The sequence below is a fragment of the Monodon monoceros genome, unplaced genomic scaffold (genome assembly GCF_005190385.1).
Source record: "Monodon monoceros isolate NGI ecotype Baffin Bay Population unplaced genomic scaffold, NGI_Narwhal_1 Super_Scaffold_4, whole genome shotgun sequence".
NCBI classification, from domain to species: Eukaryota; Metazoa; Chordata; class Mammalia; order Artiodactyla; family Monodontidae; genus Monodon; species Monodon monoceros.
In genome coordinates this window covers 74,105,204-74,130,416 of record NW_021703781.1, presented here as the reverse complement: position 1 = coordinate 74,130,416, position 25,213 = coordinate 74,105,204, and the positions used below count along the sequence as shown (strand labels likewise).

The window sequence follows — 25,213 nt, the reverse complement described above, 5'->3', positions numbered from 1 at the left end:
CAACAAGTAGAGAATACATAGTCTTCTGAGTAATCCCTGGAGAATTTTCAAAAATTGATGGTGTTCTTGTCTGTAAAGGAAATCTCAACAAATTTCAGAAAATAGGAGTCAGGCAGACCATGAGTCTCTCACCACCGTACAATTAAACTAGCGGACAGTCATAAGGTTAATGAAAACATCACCATGTATTTAGAAAATTTAAAAAAAATAATAAGTAATGGGTCAAAGAAGAAGTTCATACTGGCAACTAAAAAATAAAGCAAAGATAATGAGAACACTAAATGTCAAAATTTGTGGAGTATAGCAAAAAAATAGTGCTTTCAGGAATTACACCTTTGAATGATTATATTCCAAAATAAGAAAAGTTGAACATCAACTAAGTTAAGAAGCTAGCAAAAGAATAACAGAAGAAACCCCCAAAGTGTAGAAAGACTGTGATTAAAAAGAGCAAACATCAATGAAATGACAGAAAAAAACGAAAGAAATAATTTGTCTGCAGAAGGAAGTATCTGGTGAAATTTAACAGTCATTTACAATGATTTTTCATGGTGAGGAAGATGATTTTAAAAGGTATTAATTATAAAATAAAAGATTTTAAAATTAATTTTTATTGGGGCATAGTTGCTTTACAGTGTCGTGTTAGTTTCTGCTGTATAGCAAAGTGAATCAGCTATACATATACATACATCCCCTCTTTTTTGGATTTCCAACTACAGCCATCAGTAGCCATGTCCCGCTCAGGCCTGTTTTTGTAAATGGTGTTTTACTGGAGCAGAGCCATGTTCGTTCATCCGCGTATTGTCCGTGGTGCTGCCCTGCTACAATGGTAGAGTTGAGTAGTTGCCACAGGGACTGCGTGGCCCTCGAGGCTTAAAATATTTCCTATCTGGCCCTTAATAGAAAAAGTCTGCCGACCCCTGGACTAGAGGCTTGGTCACGTACAGCGTTGATGGTTTTTCTAGGTGTGTGTTCTGTCATCAGGAGACACGTTACGTTTGGTTCTCTCTCTTTGTAACCATTGGTGAGCATTAATCCATTGACTGAGCCATTAATTCAGTGGAGTTGCAGAATGTTGATACTCTAATTCTGTCATTCCCTCTTTCTGCATTAACTGGAATGTTCCTAGGAAACGAAACTTCTCTGGGTTTCTCTCTTTTTTATCCATTATTTCCACAGTGGCCAGTTTTCCCAGGACAGATTTTGAAACTCTAAATTTTGCTCAGGTGATTCCATAAAGTGATTGCTTTTTCAGTTATGTCCCTGTTTGGAAAGCTAGGGAGAGAAAGCAGTTTCCTTCTTATTTTATTTCTCAAATGTGTTTAAATTTGGAACGTTCACAGGTGGCAGTGGAGACCAGGGCCGTCATAGCCTGGATGGAAAAGATCCCCTTCGTGCTGGGTGGCAACCTACAGGGCGGGGAGCTGGTGGTGGCCTACCCTTACGACATGGCGAGGTCCACGTGGCAGATGCAGGAGCACACTCCCACACCCGACGACCACGTGTTCCGCTGGCTGGCCTACGCCTACGCCTCCACTCACCGCCTCATGACGGATGCCAGGAGGAGGGTGTGCCACACGGAAGACTTCCAGAAAGAGGATGGGACTGTCAATGGGGCTTCCTGGCACACTGTGGCCGGAAGTAAGTATGACGGTCCTGCTGTCATCATGCGGCCCGATGACAATGGACTGGCTGCTGGACCGGGAGGGAGGATCATCTCCTGCCCAGCCTTCTTTTATCATTGTTACCAGCATGATAGCTACTGTAGTTCACCATTTATAAGGTGCCAGAGCTCTCTGTAGACTCCTCTTTCATGCTCACAGTAGTCTTTGAGGGGGTGTGGCTTACTCCCTGTTTTATAAATGAGATAACTGGGGCTTGGAGACGGGGAGGGATCTGTCCAAGCTCCCAAGGAGCAGAGCTGGGGTCTGTTTGACTCCGTGGTCTGCTCATAGCCACTGAGCTAGTTGGCTGTTACAGGGTCAGAGATGGTAAACGTTCTGTCAGCCCTTGGAGGAGGCGGGGCGTTGATCCCACGCTCGAGACTTTTTCCAAATCTCCTGTTTCCTGGAGGTCTTCCAGCCACATCAGGGCATCTGGCCAAAGTCCCGTTGTTGTGATTCGGGGAATACGGGGTACTGCTCCCAGCATCCCCTTAGGACACAGAGGCTTCCAGCAGAGACTTTAGGAGTTCCGTTGCAGCAGCCAGATGACCCCGTGGTCCAAGTTTCAGGATAAGCCCTTTGTTTCCTGTGTCAGGGCTGCTCCTGGCCAGGGCTCCAGAGTGAGGATGGCTGAGGGTGCCACATTCCCTGAGGTCCCTCTGCATTGGGATGGTAAGATCCCAAACATAACGTTCATGGCTTCTTGTCTTGACTTTGTGAAGGTTGGTCAAACCGCTGATGAATTTGAAAAATATCGCGTGTCAAATAGACCTGGGATCAAATTCTAGTTCATCACTTAAATGCTGTGTGACTCTGGGCAAGTTACTTTACCTCTCTGAACGCCCATATTTTCCATTAGTAAAAATGGGCTTGAGGATGGTGATGACGGATGACGTAGATGGTGGATGTGTGTGTTCTGTGTCTTGCTTGTCAGAAACACTCAGTTGTAAGTTCCCACCCCCTACCCTCCCCCCTCTTCCAGTAGCATAGTCACCATGAAACATCTTTTATGAGCGTATCCTTAATCTCTATTTTGCTGTACTAAGTAACTTTAATATTATTTTCCTTCGCTAGAGATTCAGCCTTCACGTACCTTAGAGGTATGTGACACTCAGGGGAAAAAAAACTAGAAAGGAGTAGACGTATTTGTTCCCTTGGCCATTTTTAAACACATGCAGAAAGCTTGCCATTTCTTTCTTAGTTAGACACCAAGCAGAGGTGTTTTATTTCTCTCCACCAGGGTTTTGCTCTGTTCAAAGTAAAAAAAATAAATGCAAATCCCTATCAAGAAAATGTCCTATAGCCAAAAGCATGCTTGTTTTTTCAATTCTAGTCCTAAAAACCTACAATAATCTTTATGTGAAGTATCTGTTTAGGTTTTATGGCTGCTGTGACTAAATTGGGTTCGGACACTGCGGGATTTGTCAGCGGTGGGTCAATAGCAACGTCTTGAAAAGTCGGCTGCCACTTAATCACATCAGCAGCATTTGATTTGTTTCTATCAATTGTATTTTCCATTGTTTCGGGGACTTCTGTGGCAGAGCCATGTGGTGGCTTAAGCCTTTTTAATCATTCTTCCTGCAGGCGGTGTGACGAAGTCTGCAGATTCATTTCTTTGTAGATTAATGAGATGGGATTTCTAATTTCCTTCCCTCCTCTCCTCCCCCTCCGCTCCTTCTTTCTGTCTAGGTCTTGCGCACTCGTTAGCGGTGCACTGACAGGCCTTAGTTAGTGGGGAGTGGGTAGCTGGGAGCAGGGTCCGGTCTAGCTCAAAAGGCACATCGTCTGCAGTGTGTGCATTTCAACTCCAAAGGGACGTCAGACCTTCTTTGTGTCGGCTGCTGTCTGGCATCCTCTCCCGCACAAGGAAGGCAGACGTTATGACAGCATCGGCCCCACAGAGCCACAGGGTTGCGTGGCCCCGTGTTCCACACTGAAGCCGTGACAAGAGCAGGATTCCAGGCCCAGAGAGAACCCAAAGGAAGAAGCCTCAGCCGGGAAGAGCTATCTGGATCACCCCGCACCTCCTGCCCGCATATTTCACTTTTGAAGCCATTTCTTACGGAGGATTCTCAGCTGCATGACATTCGCTGAAGGGCTGGAATTCAGCGTTAACGATAGCCTGGCACAAGTTTTCCACCGGTCTCCTGGTGTCTCATTTTGCCAATTCTTCTAGCGCTTCTAGCACTGATTGCAAAATGGCATACCCGCTCCAGAGTTTTAAATATCACATTTATTTATTTCAGTACTAACAAGGCCTGGAGGTTGGGATAATGAGAATTGTGTGTGTGTGCGGAGGGGTCCAGCCCTCCCGGGAGGGCCTGTCCGCTGATCCATGGGCGCTGCCTGAGGTTCCACGCCTCGGGTTCCACTGAATGAGCTGACCTGGCTTTTTTTTTTTTTTTTTTGCTGTACGCGGGCCTCTCACTGCTGTGGCCTCTCCCGCTGCGGAGCACAGGCTCCGGACGCACAGGCTCAGCGGCCATGGCTCACGGGCCCAGCCGCTCCACGGCATGTGGGATCTTCCCGGACCGGGACACGAACCCACGTCCCCTGCATCGGCAGGCGGACTCTCAACCACTGCGCCACCAGGGAAGCCCTGACCTGGCATTTTTGGCCAACCTTCTTCAGCCAGACAAGGTCCTGTGAGGGGTTTTTCCATTAACTTGACACCGTCCCACTCCTTTTATCCCACTGCTGTCGCTCTCCTTATTTGATCACAGATGTGATCAAAGGCCCATGGCTGGTGACCTGTGAATGGTTCGAATCTGGAATCTGGTAGAGAGAGTGGCTGTGTATTTTGTACCCTTTTGTCTGTGACTTTATCAATTAGGCAGCAGATCAGTACAGAATTGATCTTGACACCCAAAGCTGTGATTTTTAAACAGATATTTGTACTGAGGAATGTATCACTGAACGCTCCGAGGAAGGAGGGAAGAGAGGACGGGTGAGTACCAAGGCTGAAGTGCAGGAGGACCTGCTTTTTGTCCCCGGTCAACAGAGAGACCAGCCCAGCCAACTTCCTCTCTCTGTGGCCTTGACTCTCAGAAGCCAGGGCGGGCTTGTTGGTGGCGCCTTCTGCTGGGGGAGTTCTCTTGGCCCTCACACATAACATAGTAGCACTGTGTTCTTGCTATTTCAAATGGTTTCCAAAAATAAAATGTTGGGAAGAGAGCCACTGGACTTTATGCCATCTGACATTCATTTATGCATTTTGGGTACTGTCGTGGGTTGAATGGGACCCCCAAGATATACATCTACTTCCTAATCTTTGGAAGCTGTGAGTATGACCTTATTTGGAAAACGGGTCTTTGTAGGTGTCATTAAGATAAGGGTTTCAAGATGAGGTCATCTTGAGTTACCCAGGTGGGCCCTAAAATCAGTGACAAATGTCCTTATAAAGGACAGAAGAGGAGAAGACACACACTGAGGAGACAGCCCTGTAAAGACAGAGGCAGAGATGGGAGTGATGCAGCCACAAGCCAAGGAATGCCAGGGGCCACCAGGAACTGAAAGAAACAAGGAAGAGCCTTTGGAGGGGGTGTGGCCTTGCCAACACCTTGATTTTGGACTCCTGGCCTCTAGAACTATGAGAGGATAATTTTCTGTTGTTTTAGACCACCCAGTTGGTGGTCCTTTGTAACAGCAGCCCTAAGAAACTAATACAGGGACCAAGTCCTGTTGTAGCCATGTCAGGATGCACGAGACTGTCTGCATTCCAGCTGGGTGGTGAGGACATTTGCCCTTCAGTCCCCCAGCAGTGACAAGCAAGGGCTGGGCAGACATTACACACACCTGGGTTCAAACCCTGACTGTCCAGACGCACGATTCTGGATACATTCCTTAATGCAGTCCTTAACCATTCTCCGCCTCAATTCTCTTATTTGTAAAACTGGGCTATGCTACCTACGTCTCTGCTGGATTTGTGATGAAGACTAAATGAGCCTGGATGCAGAGCGCTAGGGACGGCTTCTGGCTTATGTAAAACACTCGGTAAGTGGTGGGATGGATAGTTATGTTTATGAATTAGAATAGACAACTGCAGTTTTTATTCTACAGTTATAGAGCTGTAGCTGAGAGCGGCATAACTATTGAGCTAAATTTAATTAAACACTAAAAAGCCATACTATTAATTAATGATACCTTTCAAAAAATAAAAAACAACAAAAAGAAAACAAAAGAGAGGGACTTCCCTGGTGGCACAGTGGTTAAGAATCCACCTGCCAATGCAGGGGACATGGGTTTGAGCCCTGGTCCGGGAAGATCCCACATGCCGCGGAGCAACTAAGCCCGCGAGCCACAACTACTGAAGCCTGCATGCCGCAACTACTGAAGCCCTCACACCTGGAGCCCGTGCTCCGCAACAAGAGAAGCCACTGCGATGAGAAGCCTGCGCACCACAATGAAGAATAGCCCCCGCTCACTGCAACTAGAGAAAGCCTGCACACAGCAACAAGGACCCAACACCGCCAATAAATAAATAAATTAATTTTAAAAAAAAGAAAAAAAATTGTTTTAAGAAAAAAGAAATGATACCTTTATCCTAAAAATAGTATTAAACTGAGTTTAATAAAATGAAAATAATTTTATCTAAAAAGCATTTCAGTCCTCCTTTTGTCAAAGATGTCCTACATATGCCTGTCTTCCCCACAGACTGTTCCAGCTGCATCTTCTCTCTATCTCAGCCCCCCATTCTGTCCCCCATCAGTTGCTCTAATTAATTTTTTGTGTAGACACTTGATACCTCCTTGTTCAAATGAAGTCCTCTGAATCACATTCTTGAACATTCTTGCTGTCTCCCAGGGCCACTTTGAGCACTGTTCAGTTAAAACGTTGTCTGGTTGGCTCGGCAGGTCTCAACGATTTCAGCTACCTTCACACAAACTGCTTCGAGCTGTCCATCTATGTGGGCTGTGATAAATACCCGCACGAGAGCGAGCTGCCTGAGGAGTGGGAGAATAATCGGGAATCCTTAATCGTGTTCATGGAGCAGGTATGACGTGGGCACACGGCTGTGATGGGGTGTAGCTAGGGAACGAAGCCCTTGAGGTGGCCAAAAGCCTGAGATCAAATTAGCGCTTCCTACGGTGGCCATCACCCTGGGCTAGCGACTACAGTGTCAGAAGGAACTGTTGTCTGTGAGCTCTAAGTCAATGTCAGTTGCTCCCACTGGTTCATGGTGAGTGAGACTACTTCTGGGGTTCTAGGATGCTGCTCCGTGGGGAAGGGGTGTTTGTCCAGCCAGCATACTCAGGCCCCTTGTATTAGTCTGCTAGGGCTGCGTAACAAAATATGCAGGCTGGGGAACTTAAGCAACAGAAATTATGGTCTGGAGGCTAGAAGTGCAAAATTAAAGTGTCAGCAGGTTGGTTTCGTCCTGCAGCCTCTCTCCTTGGCTTGCAGACAGCCACCTCCTCACTGTGTCCGCACATGGTTTTACTCAGCGTGCAAACACTCCTGGTGCCCCTGCGTGTCCAAATGTCCTCTTCTTACAAGGACACCAGTCAGATTATAAGGCCCACTCTTAGGGCTTCATCCGCTCTTTAAAGATGCTATCTCCAAATACAGTCACATTCTAAGATCCTGGGGGTAAGGACTTCAGCATATGGGTTTGTGGGGGACACAGTTCAGCCCATAACAGCTCGGAGGCTGAGGAGTCACTGCTGCAGGTGTCGGGTGTCACCTGGGAACAGTTCCAACAAGTGTCTGCTGAGCTTCTGCTTGTAGCTGGTGAGGAAGCCCTGCCATGTATGCTAGGACCTCACACACCTTCTTTTCCTCCTGCTCTCAAGGATACACCTGTCTTGTAGCATTGAGCAAACCGGTTCTAGTTTGGTACTAAAACTAACCAAATAACGTCCATGCCCCTACAAGGAAGAGACTCACAGGAACCAGAGAAATAAAAAGAATGTGGAACTTCATATGACTACCGTGACTCACATTCATTAGGAAGTAAGATGCTGAGGCTGTATTGGGAGGTTGCCCTTCTTCCATGGGTTCTCATAGGTGAGTCAGAAGAGGCATTCAGCCAAGGGCTTGGGCTGCCAGCTTCCTGGTACCTGCACCTCCCCATGGTGGCAGAGGTTGGCACTGCGATTTAGCATCCAAGTCTGATCCGTGAGGATCCCGAGAGGGTCAGTGCAGCCCACAGCCCACAGCCCACTCTCCTTGCACAGTAGGGTGTGAACCTGTTCTCCCCTCCTGGGAAGCCATGAGCACACTCTCCGTCCCCACTCTGGAATTTTGTAAGGGAAGGCTCTTTTTTCATTTCATACATGAACAAAGAGAGAGAAGGCCTTAGTCATTCTAACGTGATGATCCCAGTTTAGCCGAAGAGCCTCCTATGGATAAAATGCCCAGGCATAGCGATATGTATAAAGAATGTCACTGGAAATGATGGTATGTCGTCTTGGATCTTCGGATGGGGGAACCTGAGGCACGAGGCTCAGAGTTGGTGTGTGTCATGTGACACAGCTCATCAGTGGAAGGGCCCTGCGGATGAACTGTACTTTACAGGGATGCTTTTGAGTCTTTTCTCTCCTCTTTGACTCTCTTTTTTTTTGCGGTACACGGGTCTCTCTCTGTTGCGGCTTCTCCCGTTGCGGAGCACAGGCTCTGGACGTGCAGGCTCAGCGGCCATGGCTCACGGGCCCAGCCGCTCCGCGGCATGTGGGATCTTCCCGGACCGGGGCACGAACCCGTGTCCCCTGCATCGGCAGGTGAACTCTCAACCGCTGCGCCACCAGGGAAGCCCCTCTTTGACTCTTAAAGTCTATGTGTTAAGTCTGTAGAGTCCAGGAAAGTCAAAATAAATGTGCCTATAAAAATTAAATTCCATTTTTACTGGATGTGTCTTTTATGAACCATCTCAGATCCTAATATTTTCTAAACCTCTGGAATATTTTAACTCCAGTGGAAGACTTTCCAGTAGATGGACCCAAAAGGAATACAGACATTTACACACCAAATCCATGCCGAGCCGGGGAGCTGTTGAGCCAGACGTAGCTTTGTGGGGGGCTCTTGGCGGCACTGGGCTGGCATTAGGTTTCTGGCCCTCTTGGCTGTGCCGGTTGATCGGTGAGCTCATCTGCTTCTCCTGTTTGTCGAGCAGGTTCATCGGGGCATCAAAGGCCTGGTGAGGGATTTGCACGGAAAAGGAATTCCAAACGCTGTTATCTCCGTAGAGGGCGTTAACCATGACATCCGAACAGGTAACTACAAATAATGTGTGTGAACTGTTTCTCAAGAGGAAATATCCATTTTCTTGAAGTGTTTTATTTGAGTTAAAACCACAAGTTGAGGCCCAGAAACTTCTTCCTCTGACCTGGCTTATTGTCTCTTTTCTCCAACTTAACATGGAGCCCCTGGAAAGCAAGGTGTTCAGCCTCTGCTTTCTGGCTTCTCTCTGTCCCTTATTCAGGTGAAAACCAGAGGCTCAGAGAGGTTGAAGGACCCACTGAAGGTTCAGGAGGCGGGTGGGGCTTGGGTTCAGGCGTTGGAGCAGCTGCGTGCTGTTTCCCTTCTTGCTCCAGAGCTGCAGCGCTGGCTGGAAGCAGCCCGCAGACACCGAGCGTCTGCACAAGGGCTGCCTTATTCTCGGCCGGTTATGATATGAAAACAAGCCCAGGCTTACCCTTGTGCCCCAGGACTCTCGTCACCTGGGATGGCACTTGGCGTGTCCAGAGGGAAGTGAGAAATGGCCAGTTTGACTGATGGCTGATGTCTGCAGTACGATGCAGGGACAGATGCACGTGGAACAGAATCGGTTGGATGCTTAAGTCGGATTGTCAGCGAGCGTTCCGTTGGAGATGGTGTGCCCATAGGCACGTTTAAACCTGCACGCAGAGGTTTCCCTACGTGGTGGGGTGGGGGCGACGTTGGGGAGCGCTGCGTCAGATACTGCCTTGCTGTCAGCTGCAGTGAGCAGGGCACTGGGTCCTGCATTGGTTTCCAGTGGTTGCCATGACAAATGACCACAGACTGTGTGGCTTAAAGAAACAGAAATTTATTCCCTCACGGTTATAGAGGCCGGGAGTCTGAAATCAAGGTGTCAGCAGGGCCGTGCTCCCCCTGGAGCCCCTGGGGAGGATCCCTCTTTGGCTTTTCCGGCTCCTGGTGGCTTCAGGCATTCCTGAGCTTCCTTGGCTGCATCACTCCAGTCTCTGCCTCCGTTTCCTCCTGGCGCCTGCTCTTCTGTCTCTTATGAGGACACTTGTCATTGGATTTAGGACCCATCCACGTAATCCAGGATGATCTTGAGATCCTTAATTACATCTGCAAAGACCCTTTTTCCAAATAGGGTCAATTCGTAGGTCCTGGGTAGTAGGATGTGGGCCACTGGAGAGTGTGGGGGGCAGGGCATCATTCAACCCAGGGCAGGTCCCGCCCAGGTGTAGCAAACAGCGCCATCGTCAGCAAGAGGAAGGAGACCGTGATTTCCATAAAAGAGATCTCTTCAGCTGCAGACACACCTGAACCGGGAGAAACAAGACTTGACGCTAACTTGGCCTGACCTGCGCCCGGGGATCTAAGAGCTTACCTTGTGCCGGGGTGGCCAGCCGCACTGCACATTATGTGGCGTTTCCCAGATGCACAGAGAGAGGCTGAGCTGGGATTGAGGCAAGAGCTTGAGACTCTCAATGTGGTCCCCCTTGCCTTGCCCCACGCTGTTCCCCCTGAACAAGAGAAGGGCCACTTTCTCCGCTAGCTGGTCACATGCATGAAGACACCCTGTCCTCCCCCAAGTGATCCCATTTGACCTGTGAGGAAGCAGAGGCTCTAGGACATTAGGATGGGGGTGGGGCTGAGATTCACACCTGGCCCAGGTGCTCTTCAATACCAGGCTACCTGCTCACGTGCCTGGCAGAGAAGGACAATTATTCTGTAAATGGGTGAAATGCCACAAAACAGTAGACTGTGGTGTGATGCCCTGAATCGCCTTCTTTCAAGGTAGTTGCCTGTTTCTTCGCGCAGCCATATTTCCTGAGCATCCACTTGTCCTCCAGGGTCTTATAGCCACTGACCACAAGGCTGCACACTGGGTAGCATGGCGTTTGGTACATAGTTGCCCCACATAGGCAGGCATACACTGATCCATTCATTCATTCACTTATTCACTTATTCATTCATTAATTCAACAAATGCAGATTGTAAACTTGTCATGGGCCAGACATGCAAGGTGCAGGTGATCACTGTGGATGAAAGGGGCTATTTGATCTGGTTCTGCATAGACCTTGTATTTTAAACGTTATTAATGAGTGCCTGTAAAAGAGCCTGAAACATTCCTTGGACTGTTAGTCTTTTGTAGGCAATGTGAGAAAATAAGAGTTTTAAACAGAGTGGGGCCCACAAGCCAGCAGAGAGAGCTTTGCCTAATGAGCTCGGAATTTCAAAGCCCTTGTAATCAAGGAGACAGTTTTGATGAGCTAATGGAAAATGCAGCTCCATCTCCCTTCGTTCCCCACAAAATAATCTCCCAGCACGTTCGCATCACAGAGGAATCCCGTGTGTCATGGATGGTTCTTTATTGCGTTGCTTTCAGGGTCCTTCGTTGCTCCACATAAGCTCTGAATTTGCCTTGATTTCTGTCTGAGGCTTATGTGATCTGACAAGTTTTATTCCAGGAGGGAATTTGCATAAACTAAACAGGGATATTAAGTGGAATTCCACAGGGAGAGAAGCTAGTAAGGATGCTTTCTAAATGCATGTAAATATGTTGGCCCAAAACCTGGCTCAGAATGCCACGTGACTGACCTTTGTTTGGGAACACTAACCCGACCTGCTAATGAATGGCCATTCGTTAGGGCCCGGGTTGATCCTTCCGTCCACCGATGCTGGGTGATGCCACCTGGGTGCCAACCTCCCCCTGCTCCACAGAGCACTCACCCCCGAAACACACCCCTGACAGGGCACCGAGATGTAATAAGAAGGAGGCCAGCACAGCAAAGGTGGGCAGATTGGGGAGAGGATGAGGAGGGAGCCTTCTGCTATTTGGGGGAGAAAAAGAATTACAAAGCCGTCTTATAAATTTGAATCAGTAGAGCTGACAAGCACGTGTTAATTATGGATTTCTTTCACTCCTGGCTTCTTGAGCATCTCCCTTGGTGAGAACCTGGGCTGCCCCTTCCCTGGGGGTGTTTCAGACTCACCTCAGTGTGTTCTCGAGGTGGGCACTCCCACCGAAAGGTCTCGCCTCCAGCGGCCTCTATCAAGTTAGCTGGCGGGTGGCCGGTTCTTGGCCTTAACGAATCCACTCCGGCGTTGGCGGGGAGAAAGTACCTACAGTGTCTGAGGCTTAATATGTACAACTTCTCACCTTAATAGCACATTTGTATTCATGTCTGTTTGTCTTCATCCCACTTAATCCAGCTGGCATTCATCAAGGACACACGACTGAAACACACAGTTCAGTGGCGAAGAAGAAGCCACAGGTCTTAGGGAGCCCACAGCTTAACACGGGGCCAAGACGGGACAGGGAGGTCTGGGGGGTGCAGGGGCGGCTCTGGCAGGTGTGCCTGGGAGCCAGGAGCCCGGAGAGACGTCTCAGCGCGTGCCTGCCCAGGAGGCTCGGGCCGTCTGATAGCAAGACAAAGACGGCTGGGCGTGGCCCTCGGCTTCTGAAAAGCCACCAAGTGGCATTTTATTCAGTTGAGAACCTTGCATTGTCACTGCAGGAAGACGCAGGGTGCAGTGCTGAGAAAGTCAGGGAGCCGTCTGCCCGCATTGCCTGCCCGGGGCTCTCACGTTGAGGCCTGTTTACCAGGTAGTAGACTGTGGAAACGCGTGGCGGGCCACTGCCTGCGCATCTCACTTTTCATGACATCTCGTGCTCTCGTGAGCTCACCACGTTGCATGGGGCGTCTCAGATGAATAAAGATGTGATGTGAATTTAAACATGGTGCTTCAGAGTGTTATATGCGTGTATGTGGGAGATAAATATTCTCACACAGAGTTCTCTTCCATTCTTTAGAGGACATCAAGGTTCATTCAAATGAGGAAAACTTTCCCGGGCCTATGTAGCACTTCACCAAATCCAGCCTTTTCTCTTTAGACCGGGCAGGACAGATCAGCATAAGAGAGAAAACAAACCTGGCCCGGGAAGACCAGCTAATCACTAGCTGTGTGACCTTGCGCAGGACGTGACACTTCCCTGGGCATCCAATTACTCATGTAGAAAAGGGGATCATTATACAACCTACATCAGAACTTGGCTTGGTGGGTTCAGTGGATTGGTGCCTGCTTCGTCCTTCCATGTGCTACGTGGGAGTTGATGTCTCCTTTTCTGTCTCGAAGCCTCTTTAATGTCAGGGGTCCAAGTGATCTCAGCAGGTGTAGGCCCCCTGGGGAGGAGTGGCCTTGGCCTAGAACCCCACTTTATGCAACAAGGATCTAGCGTTGAGTTAAGGATGGACCCAGGTCCAGTTAGGTGCCTGTTGGGTGCCTGACCAATGGTGTAACCGGGGCAGGGGGAGGGTCAGGGGACTCTGCCTGCAACGTCCACGTGTACCTGCTCCATTTCTTCATAGAGGACCATGGAATGAGGTGTGGACCTTGGGGCCTCCCCCCAGGTCGTTTGTAGCCCTTTCCTTCTCTTTTTCAGACGTGAAGAGCCCCACCCCTATACTACTATTCTATATTTATAGCCAGGCTAAGGGAAGCCAGGAAGCCACGCACAGATGGCTTTTCAAGATGGCATTCTGTGGCGAGGGCATACCATTCAGACATTCAAGTTCATAATGAATGGTGTGTATTGTCACAGAGAAAGGAATGTTAGCGATTGTTTCTCCATCTCTGCTCATGCATATTAACACTGCGGGGAGCCTACACCCCAGTCCCCTTCCTGTTAAAACCATTAAGGTGGTTTCCAAAAAGGAAAACATCTTGGCTTCCAGAATGCATCAAGAATTTGCATCTGCTGGGGCTCAAATTCCACACTGCTTGCCCGTGAGTCTCTCTCTGGCCAGGAGGCTGGTCTTGGAATAACAGAGCTGGTGATATCGCTGCTAGAAAAGAGCTGCTCTGAATTCCCCCGCTTTCTTTTCACAGCCAGTGATGGGGATTACTGGCGCCTTCTGAACCCCGGAGAGTACATGGTCACGGCCAAGGCAGAAGGTTTCACCTCGTCCACCAAGAACTGCATAGTCGGCTATGACATGGGGGCCACACAGTGCGACTTCACACTCAGCAAAACCAACCTGGCCAGGATCAGAGAGATCATGGAGAAGTTCGGGAAGCAGCCCGTCAGCCTGCCAGCCAGGCGGCTGAAGCTGCGGGGGCGGAAAAGACGGCAGCGCGGGTGACCTCCCAACTCTTGAGTCATGTCCTGGACCCCTGCAAATTAAACCGCCCTGGTTGTAGCTCCATAGAGGACTCACTCCTCATTGTTTTCTCCGTGATTCCAGAAGGCCTGGGAGTATGTGCACGTTGCAAGGCTGGTCCTGAGGGGAGGCTTAGGAGAGTTTCTTTGTTCCCATTTATCCAAATAACTTGGGCAGGGCAGCAGAGGAAGGCTGGTGGGAGGATTCAGCAAGTCATCCTGGGAGTCTGAGAGAGAGAGACGAGCTTGCCTGTTGAGGGCCTCCTGGCTGTACAGGAAGGGAAACTGGTGCTTTTCCTGTTTGCGCGACAGCAAGAGTTCCCCATGCCTTTGCAATTTGCATGGCTAGAATGGCAGCATTCCCAGGGCTCTGCTGTCCCAAATGTTACCATTCGAGATGCTCATGGGCGTTCTAAGAGAATCTGCCCTCTCTGGCCCCAGGACATTCCAAGCTGCTGCAGATAAATCCTGCACTCTGTTGACAATAGAGACATTACTAAGTGAGCACCAGTCGGCCTCTTGAATCAGCTTAGTTTTCCCTTTCAACAAAGGATCACGCACATAAGGGGAGAGAAAGGCTGAAATAATTCAAGAGTGAGTGTGGGCAGCAGACGTGCTTTGGGGCTCCTGGCGTGCAGTGGGGTCCACAGAGAACCCCCCAAACTTCCCGCTGCTGCAGTAGCTCTGGGGGCTCCCTGGGTGGGGAGAGCAGGAGGTGCCCACCTCCCTAAGGAACCAGAGCAGTTAGCCTGGCTCTCCTCTTTGACCTGCTAGGACTTGAAAAGAGCTGGAAGGAGGCTGACTGTCAGCCCTCTCTGTTCAATATAGTCCTCCTTTCCTGGAAACGAGCACTCCTAAGCCGGCCGCCATCACTCCAGGAGTTATTTTTGGTGTGTGAGATGCCAGACCATGCAGATTAGACTGAGTTTGATGAAAATCTCTTAGAATTATGTGTGAGCATCGGTGTGAGAGGGGTTATTGAATTGCCATGCAAGAAAACAGTTCTTCTCACTTTGTATTAATGTTGCTGCCTCACTGACCTGGGAAGAATAGAAAAATAAAGAAAGCAAACGGTGAGCTCCTTCTCGTGTGTGGTTTTCCTGGGTAGACTCGCAGCCACCCAGACACCACGTCCCACCCCCTGTCTCTGCGGTGGGTCACCCTGGAGAAGGTGCCTGCTTGGGGAGGGGCATCCTGCACCCCCGTCAAGCTCCGTAGTGATGCTGCCAGTGTTGTGTTCCCTACCTCTTTCCCCAGGGGGGCCTGTGGTGGGGTGAAGTCATCCTGACACTTGGGACCCACTAGTAATTCCTGGGTCTGCCAGTGAGCATCTTTCCAGAAAAGATCCTCATGTCACTTTTTGACAGTCTACACTAGAGATCAGCGAACTTTTCGTTTAAAGGATCAGATCGTAAGTATTTTAGGCTTCACAAGCCATAAAGACTCTGTCACCAGTACTCAACTCTGCTCTTGCAGCACAAAAGCAGACCTACACCATACATAAGTGAATAGGCATGGCTGTGTTCCAGTAAGACTTTATTAAAACACGTGGCGGGGAATCCCCTGGTGGTCTGGTGGTTAGGATTCCGCGCTTTCACTGCTGGGGCCCGCTTGGGGAACTAAGATCCCACAAGTCAGTCAGCTCGGCCAAAGACAAAAACAAAAACACATGGCAGCTGGATCTGGGCCCCAGGCTGGGGCATAGTTAGCTGACCCCTGCTATAAACCAGCAGTGCCCAGTAGAACTTTCTGCAGTGATGGAGATGTTCCATTCTGTAGTATCTAACACAGTAGCCACTCGCCACATGTGGCCACTGAGCCACTTGAAATGTGACTCATGCAACTTGGGAAAAGCATTTCTAGTTACATAATTTTAATTAATATAAATTTAACTTTCAGTAGCCATATAGCTATTCGCCATATAGCTCTCCATAAAGCCCCTGAAATGATCAGTCAGCCCTGCAGTTCAGAGCGGTTAACCATTCCAACTGTATCAGCAAACGGTAGATCGTCAGGTTCCAGCCACGTCCTACTGGGAGGCCAGGTCCCCACACTTGGTACCAAGGTGACTGTCTCATTGCCACCGTCTAGCAATGGGGCTGTAGCCCTTGTAGCCCTTGGGGCTGCAGTATGCCATCTGCCGCGTTCAGCAATTCTTGGTTCTCTGCAAGGCCTGTCTTCAGACTTAGCCCATTAACAGGTGTCTCGGGCTTGCAGGATGGAGCTGTGGCTTCCAGACCTGGCACCACCCTTTGGTGTGTGGTCTCGGCCAGACAGCCTCTCTGGTCTCTTATCTGCTCCTGCAAAGTAAGCCCGTGGGCTCGATGGACTGTCGGGGCCTGTCTGGCTGTGGCGTCCCCTGATTTCTGGTGGAGAATCGACCTTCCAGATCCCTAAGGCTCTGTTCTGTTGGAGCCGCTCCTCTACGCAGCCCCGTCGGTGGGCTCCCCGTTGGCTCCATAATACTTCAGCGGCTCCTTCTAGCTGGGCCTTCAAGCCCAGACTGTCTTCCTTCACCTTCTTTCCGAAGAAGAAGGGCTGCTCTGCAACCGGACTTCTCCCCTGCTTTTCAGCCAGAATTACCCCTCCCGGATCTTGCCTAGGGGCGGCCTTGGGCCTCTGCATCTCCTGTGTCTCCCCACAGCTGAAGACCTTCCTGCTCCTCTCAAGGCCTTTCTCAAATGCCACCTCCTGCAGGAAGCCTTCCTCCGTCTCACAACATGGATGCATTAGCACAGACCTGCAGGGCCCTTGGGGCCTCGCAGGGCCACCGCTCTCCATCCCTTTCCACTGGAGGTCATCTTACCTCTGGTTCTCCCCGCTGCTGTTTCCCAGAATCTCCCCAAGGGCAAGAACGATGTCATCTCCCTCTGTCTCTGCCCCACAAGTCTGGCTCGGCTTCTTCCTCCCAGCGGGTGTTCAGTAAATACACGTGGAACTGAACTAGCCTTGTGTATGTGCTGCTTTGTTTGTAAGAGTCCCTTATAAGTTAAGAAAATGCGACTTCAGAAATTAAAACTCAGTAACTTGGATTTATTTAGTGTGTTTTTACTTCTTCGAGAGTCTTCACTTTTTTTTTTTTTGCGGTACGCGGGCCTCTCACTGTTGTGGCCTCTCCCGTTGCGGAGCACAGCCTCTGGACGCGCAGGCTCAGCGGCCATGGCTCACGGGCCGAGCCGCTCGGCGGCATATGGGATCTTCCTGGGCCGGGGAACGAACCCGCGTCCCCTGCATCGGCAGGCGGACTCCCAACCGCTGCGCCACCAGGGAAGCCCGAGAGTCTTCACTTTTATAAGTAAGTCTAATACTTGACTGCGTAGAAGCGTGTCTGAAAGCTTTATAGAAGGTTGTGCTTTCCATCTGGATGTCTTTCTTTAGGGTAAAATCAACACAAAACTTCTGCTTCTGGCAGAGAATCCTCTGTCTATTTATCCTGATTCTCCCACTCAGGGCCCAGGTGGCCACTGCAGCATTGCTCTTTTTAATGCCACCTGTGTTTTTGGTTAAAAGGCATTTAAGGAGCTGCTCAAATCAGGGTCCTTCAGGGATCAGAGCTCAGTTTTGATGACTTTAACAGGAAACCCCAAGATTTATCCAGGCTTTGTGTAACAAAGATATTAAGAACGACTTTAAAACTACAATGTGTTTTTTTTTGAATTTTATTTTATTTTTTTTATAGAGCAGGTTCTTATTAGTCATCAGTTCTATACACATCAGTGTATACATGTCAATCCCAATCTCCCAATTCATCACACCCCCCCACACCCCCATGGCTTTCCCCCCTTGGTGTCCATACATTTGTCCTCTGCATCTGTGTCTCTATTTCTGCCCTGCAAACCGGTTCATCTGTACCATTTTTCTAGGTTCCACATACATGCGTGAAAGTACAGTATTTGTTTTTCTCTTTCTGACTTACTTCACTCTGTATGACAGTCTCTAGATCCATCCATGTCTCTACAAATGACCCAGTTTTGTTCCTTTTTATTACAGTGTGTTGTTAATGTCTAAATCATGATGTAAAGCATGCTGTAGTATAAAGGATGTTGTATTTACTTGGTATTTGGGTGGCTGGACTGGAAAAGTATCACAGGTTTGCTGGTTCAGAATTGGCCCTGACGATCACCGCCCTGCCTGGAGAAGCTCAAATTCCCATGCCACTTCGTGTTGGTATCCCCATACCCAGCTCCAAGTTCCCAGTCAAGACATAAGGAGTCCAGAAAAAATTAGAAAAATGAAATCAGAGAGCTGGAGCCCATGGGATAGAGTCTTCCAGTGCCTTCTGGTATGTACAGAGGAGAATGACATGTCTTTAGAGCTGAGCGCACCTCAAGATCAATGTGTCCAAGGATGGAAACCAAGTTTCCTCTTGCAGGCCAATTCTGATTTATCCGTAGTAGTTGCTTGGAGCCCTGTGTTAAGAAAGATTCTGAGGCAAAGTCCTGGCTCAGTGGGAAAGAATGCTGCAGTTGATTAGCTGTGTCTGCTATGGGTATGGAAAGGGGTGACAGCAGTGATTCCTTATGTTTCCATCCCTTGAACTAGCCCAATCCCCCTGAGTTTAGAGATGGAAAAACCAAGGCCTATGGAGAGGCACAAAGTATCCAAAGTTGTGTCTCAGCCCATGGCAGAGGCAGGACTCTCAGAGCAATGCTCTTTCCACTGCCCTCCTGAAACACTGTAATTGGGTCCTGGAGCAGCCCTACGGTCTGTGCCTCTTGGCCTGACTTTCGTAGGAGCAAAGAAGGTGATGGGAGCCTTGGGAGTCGGGGTGCCTTTGGGAAATCAGAGGATGAAAGATGGTGAAACCCTCATCTGATCAGCTTGTCTGGGGGAGCTGTCAGTGAGGAAATGATGGAATGTGCAGTAAAGCCCTGAAGAAGCTATTGGGCCTGATTCTGGACGCTTTTTCGCCATCGTAGTTCTCTGTCCACTTCAGACGACCGAACGGATGGGTGCTGCCCTGATTCCTGGCCCCATTTTGATTTTCAGTGAACGATGCTCATCACAGGTGCAGCTCCGTGTCCTTCACAGCCTGGTCAGCTTTCTGAGTTCAGCATCACGCTGGCGTCTCTCGTTACCTAATCTACCGTAAGAGCAAACCTGACGGAGGAACGGGGACAGTGGCTCCACTCAGGCTCATTAGTGCCTCGTTAGTGGACTGTGTCTACATCTGGTCCATTTGTCAGCATCCGTGGGAGGACCTCTTTCTGGAGCCCCCTTCAAGCCTCTCTCACTCACCTCTGGCTCATTTTAGAGCAAAGTATTTAGGAGCCTGGTCCTTGGAGCCGGGAGATCTGGGTTGTAGTGCCAGCCCTGCCTCTTAGTCCCTGCACAACCTTGGGTAAATTATATAACCTCTGTGACTCAGTCTTCTCATCTGTAGAATGGGAATACAAGTAAGTCCCCCCACATACAAACCTTCAGGTTTCGAACTTCCAAAGGTGCGAACACGCATTCACACGTCCGGTCACGTAAGTTCAGGTGTCTGGCGTATGCGCTCATGTGCGTGCATCCTCTACAAGTGGTTGTGCTTTTGTGTACTTTACTGTACTGTAGAGAATACAGTAGCACAGTGTCTTTATTTCCAGCTAGATCTGCAAGAGGATGACTTCATTGAACTCCTTGCTGTGCAACATGAGGAGCTTACTAATGAAGACCTGATGGAATTGGAGGCCCAGAGAAAGGACGGAGAGCGACAAGAGGAAGAAGTAACTGAAGAACCGAAGAGGTTCACGATACAGGAAATGGCAGGGGATTTTCTTTATTTGAGGAGGCACTGTTAGTTTTTGAGGCACAGGACCTGAACATAGAACAGTACACGAAGGTTACAGCAGCCATTCAGAATGCAATCCAGTGCTACCATGTCATCTATGACAAGAAAAAAGAGCTACTACCCAGACATCACTGGATCGTTTTTTCAAGAGGGTAGATAGAATTGAATCCAGCAAGGAACCGGAACCTCTGCCATCAACGTCAGGTGTGAGTGACATTGCAGCTTGCCCTCCGTCTCCTATTGCTGACGACCCTTCAGCTCTACCATCTCCCACCTCCTGTCCCTCCTCCACGGAGTAACTCTTCTTGTCTGTTCACTCGATGCCAGACCCTGTATGCCAGCTGTTGTACTGGACTAGTGTCCTTTTTGAAGATACTGTACTGTAAGATTAAAACTGTTGTCTTTATTTTTGGTGGGTTTTTTTTATGTATTAGTTGTGTGAAAAGTATCATAAACCTATTACAGTACAGTACTATATAGCCGATTGTGTTAGTTGGGTACCTAGGCTAACTTTGTTGGACTTACGAACAAATTGGACTTACGAATGCGCTCCTCGGAATAGAACTCGTTCATATATAGGGGACTTCTGTAGTAACAGGACCTACCTCACATGTTTTTCGTGAGGATCCACGCTGGGGGACATTTAGGCTGGTACCCGGCACACTGCAAGCACTAAGAGGCAGAGAAGAAGCTAAATATTTTTCTTCAGGCACTATGTTCCCAGCAACGTGCTATATAACTTTTAATCCTCACGGTTGCTGATATCGTTAGAGGTAAATATCATTATTTCCATTTTTCAGATAGGAAACCGAGGCTTGGAGCATGCATCAATACGTGTAGCCAGACCATCTACTTTGATTGTTTTAGGTTAATTACTACGATGGAAGCGACCATCTTGATCTACACCCTAATTTGCTCTGGAAACCTGCCTCAGCGGAGTGGGTGAGGGAAGTAAGAGCTGAGCTGGGGAGACAAACAACCTCGGAGCTACAGAAGTAGATCTCTGGGCTGTGAAGAATACCTATGGCTTTTAATGAACTTTCACTGAAAGTCACGGCTTCCTGTGTGACTCTCCCTCGCCCCTCATTCCCTCTAGCCATGTGCTCTAGCTGTCAGCCTCCCCGGATGGGCCAAGGGGACACAGCAAAGGCCATTGTCCTCTGGGTGTTGTCCCCATCAGCCCTAGGAAGTGCAGAGACTCCAGAACATCAGGCTCTGGTTCTGTGCCCTCGGCAGATTAAATCAGAACACACTGCACAGGGCCAGGGGGATTCTTCAGGGCAAGAAGAAGAGGGGGACCTTCGAATGCCATGGAGAAATTTTCCCTGGTGCCCCCAGGTCTGCGGAGGAAGGAAAGAGCCCATGGGTCACTGCATCTTCTGGGTGGAGTGGGGAGCAGTGGGATAGAGAGGGAGGGGGTGGAGCTTTGGGGGACGGACTTAAGTGTGATCCCTGCTCTTACCATCTGAGTGGTGTTGAACAAGTTGCCTTATCTCTCTGAAATCTCACGTCTCTAAAATGGGTTTAGTAGTCCCTGCCTCTTAGACTTGTTGTGGAGATTCAGTCATTGTTAATGTGTTTAAAATGTTTGGAACCTTCAGCAACAAAAAGATCTAGAAACAAAAATGGACTATTTTTAGAGAAAAGTGCAGCCACTTTAGAAAACAGTCTGGCAGGATTCTTAAAATGTTAAACATGGAGTTACCATATGATCCAGCATTCTACTCCTAGGTGCATACTCAAGAGAGATGAAAATATGTCATGTGATCTAGCCATACAGTGGAATGTTATTCAGCCATAAAAAGGAAAGAAATACTGATCCATGCTACAGCATGGATGAACATGGAAAACATTATGCTGAGTGAAAAAAGTTAGTCACAAAAGACCACATATTGTTTGATTATATTTACGTGAACTGTCTGGAATAGGCAAATCCATAGAGACAAAGCAGATTACTGGTTGCCCAGGGCTGAGGGGATCGGGAGATTGGGTGCAGGTAATGGCTGAGGGGTATGGAGTTTCTTTGGCGGGTAATGAACATGTTCTAAAATTGATCGTGGTGATGGTTGGTTGCACATCTCTGAAAAACCATTGAATTGTACGCTTTAACTGAGTGTATTGTATGGTATAGACTATATTCAATAAAGCTGTTTTCAAAAAAACATGGTCTTGGGGCTTCCCTGGTGGCGCAGTGGTTGAGAGTCCTCCTGCCGATGCAGGGGACGCGGGTTCGTGCCCCGGTCTGGGAGGATCCCACATGCCGCGGAGCGGCTGGGCCCGTGAGCCACGGCCGCTGAGCCTGCGCGTCCGGAGCCTGTGCTCCGCAGCGGGAGAGGCCACAACAGTGAGAGTCCCGTGTACCGCAAAAAAAACCCCAAAAGAACATGGTCTTACCAGATAAAATAAGCAGCATTTTCAAATACGACATTCCAGTCAAGACCTTGGTTGCATAAGTAATTTTTCCAATTATATTCTAGTGAAAAGGAGGCCAGTTTCCTAGTGAACCCAGGCAGACGAATAGAGCCATTCGGAAGAGGGAGAAGAGTGAGAGCTTCTGAATTCAGCTATTAAAAACGAAGGCATTTAAGTCTTTAATCCACGTGGAGTTTATTTTTGTGTATGGTGTTAGGTAGTGTTCTAATGGTACTGATGAACCTCGTTGCAGGGCAGGAATAAAGAGGTAGACACAGAGAATGGACTTGAGGACTTGGGGTGGGAGGGGGAAGCTGGGGCGAAGTGAGAGTAGCATCGACATATATACACTACCGAATGTAAAGTAGTTGGCTGGTGGGAAGCAGCTGCATAGCACAGGGAGATCGGCTCGGTGCTTTGTGACCACCTAGAGGGGTGGGCTAGGGAGGGTGGGAGGGAGATGCAAGAGGGAGGGATATGGGGACGTGTGTATGCATACGGCTGATTGGCTTTGTTGTGCAACAGAAACTAACACAGTATTGTGAAGCTATTATACTCCAAAAAAGATCTGTTAAAAAAAAAAAACCAAGACAAATAAAATTCACTTTGTAAGTTTATTCGTTATTAGCTCCCTCATGTTCTGGAATAAACTGACACTCTACTTCAGGACAGGTCTCAGGGGTCTGTGAGGACAGGACTCATTTAAAAATAATACTAAGATGCTATTAACATGCCATGCATTCATTGGTCTTTTCAAATGTGTCCATAAATAGGCATTTAAATAATTCTGTTTCAGACTCACAGACACAGAGAACAGACTCGTGGTTTCCAAGGGGGGAGGAGAGGTTGAGGAGGGATGCATTGGGAGTCTGGGGTGAGCAGATGCAAACTAGTATACGGAGGATGGATAAACAGCAAGGTCCTACTGTATGGCACAGGGAACCGTATTCAATATCCTGTGATAAACTGTAACGGAAAAGAATATGAAAGAGAATGTATATATACGTATAACTTAATCACTTTGCTGTACAGTAGAAATTAACACAACGTTGTACATCAACTGTACTTCAATAAAATAAATGTTTAAAAATTCTCAGTTTCAATTTCCGATTGAGAAAACATTGATAGTTAAAACTCTAAAGTCAAAAGCGCTTTGGGGTCCTCTGTCACTTTTATGAGGATAAAGATACTCAGAGACAAAAAAAGTTTGAGACGTTGCTTTAGGGCAAAACTACTCTTTTCCTTGAAAAATAGGAGGATGTACTCAGTTGTATTTCCCTTCACTGTTGCTTCTGGTATAGTCTTAACTGATTGTTGCAATTATAATTTTTAACCAAAGTAAGTAACTTCTCTTTCATCCAGCAAACAATGGGTTGGTTAATTGAGAACCAGGTCACACACCAGCATTTTAGCAGCTAGCAGAGCTGGCGAATTGACATAACAAATTTCTATAGCCACATGCCTCCCTTAAGGAACCTCTAAAAGTAGTAAAAATGTACATGCTAATATGGCCCAATGAATGTAAAAATAAGAAGCAGAGGTCTATAGATGCAAAACTGTTTAGTAATCAACGTTTCAGCATTCATCTTGCTTAGAAATGATCTAGGCATCCAATGATTATCCTTTAGTTAATGCAATTTAATGTCAGTCCAAGGGTTTAAATTACTTAAAAAGCTTGGAAATTACCTTCAAGCTGACACACTACAAAACATAATTACGGTTGAAATATAGAGATTGTCAGAATAATGATTCAATTTAGTTGAACACAAATTTACACTTTTCAGAGCCTTAAACATTAACTAGGAATAATGTTAGCTTCTTTGATAAGTAAAAGGGAGTAAGTCTAAAAAGAACACCTTTTCGGATAAAAGTCCCCTATTATACATAGCATTAATCAATTAGAGAAGACATAGTGATTTTCAGTAAATCAAAATTATTAAACTCGTCTCATTTGCCAAAGATTTGCCTTAATTATATGGATTCCTAAAATGCTTCTAAGTTAGCTTCAGCTAACATATTTAAAGTTTTAGAAGTTTAAGGTCCTTATTTTCTGATAATTATAGGAAATAATTTCTATAAGAGTTTTTCTCTATAAACCAATCAGATCCTTGCACCTTTAATTTCAGAGACTTTGTAATTTAACTTATTAACAGCCTCTGAAGATAGGAAAACATCAAATACACATTGAAAGGTAAAGTTCTTTCTGAGCTACAGATACACGAACATAGGTATCAACAGAGGACTTACAGCTTTAACGCTACCGTCTTAGCCACTGTTCACAAAAACTCACAGGTCCAAATAGCAAATTGCTGTTCTCTTTCCTGGTAGGCATGCAATTCTTATTCGATTTGAGTTCAAAATATACAAATGGCCAAACAAAAGACTGTGTATAGGTGAGCTCTTACTTCTAACAGCCAGCAATGGTCTTTCTAGGTACGGGGCTGCCCTCTAGCTTTGGGGTTCACTTCGCTTGTATTTGCAGAGCCAGAATGGCCGGGGACACATGCTCCCCTGGGGCATCCCCTGGGCATCCCCTCCCCAGTGAGTGATGGATGTGAGTGTGCAAATACTCTGACCCCCTGATCCCTGAGCAGGACACTTCTGAGTTGACTGTACACTCTCCCCAGAAGTCCAAGCGGGGCGGGTCAAGGTCACCCTTGATGGAACTTGGCTTACATCATGTCCTTACTTAGACTCCTTCATTCATGATCCAAGGTTTCCACACGCTTACCTCATTTTCCAGGACTTCCCAATAAATCCCTTCCACACAAATCCTCATCTCTAAGCTGCTTCTGGAGAACCCAGCCTAAGGGTTTACTTAATATCCGCTTCCTGTTTAGTAACTGAACCCTGGGTATATTCAAGGGTCATTTTCAAGGGTTAATAATATGGGCAGGAAAAGGCTGCCTTTCTAATTTGTCTTTGTATGTAGGGGTGGCACCACATTTATAAGCTCTGGATGATGAGATGTAAGTGAGAATTCCAGGATGTGAGATTAAAAGGAGAGCCTGCCTTTTTGTTCTTTCTCCTTCCTCCTTCTGTCAGCCTGGA

General features: G+C 47.9%; 1 protein-coding gene across 1 annotated transcript in view; it reads left to right on the top strand.

Annotated features, from left to right (window-relative positions):
- CPXM2 (carboxypeptidase X, M14 family member 2) overlaps positions 1-15,062 on the top strand; it is a 123,082-nt gene extending 108,020 nt beyond the window's left edge. Inside the window, exons 11-14 of the mRNA XM_029201100.1 lie at positions 1,341-1,638; positions 6,515-6,654; positions 8,773-8,872; positions 13,707-15,062. Of these exons, the coding sequence (XP_029056933.1) occupies positions 1,341-1,638; positions 6,515-6,654; positions 8,773-8,872; positions 13,707-13,960 (792 nt within the window). The 3' untranslated portion in view covers positions 13,961-15,062. The remainder of the gene's footprint in view (positions 1-1,340; positions 1,639-6,514; positions 6,655-8,772; positions 8,873-13,706) is intronic.
- Positions 15,063-25,213: the final 10,151 nt, after the last annotated feature.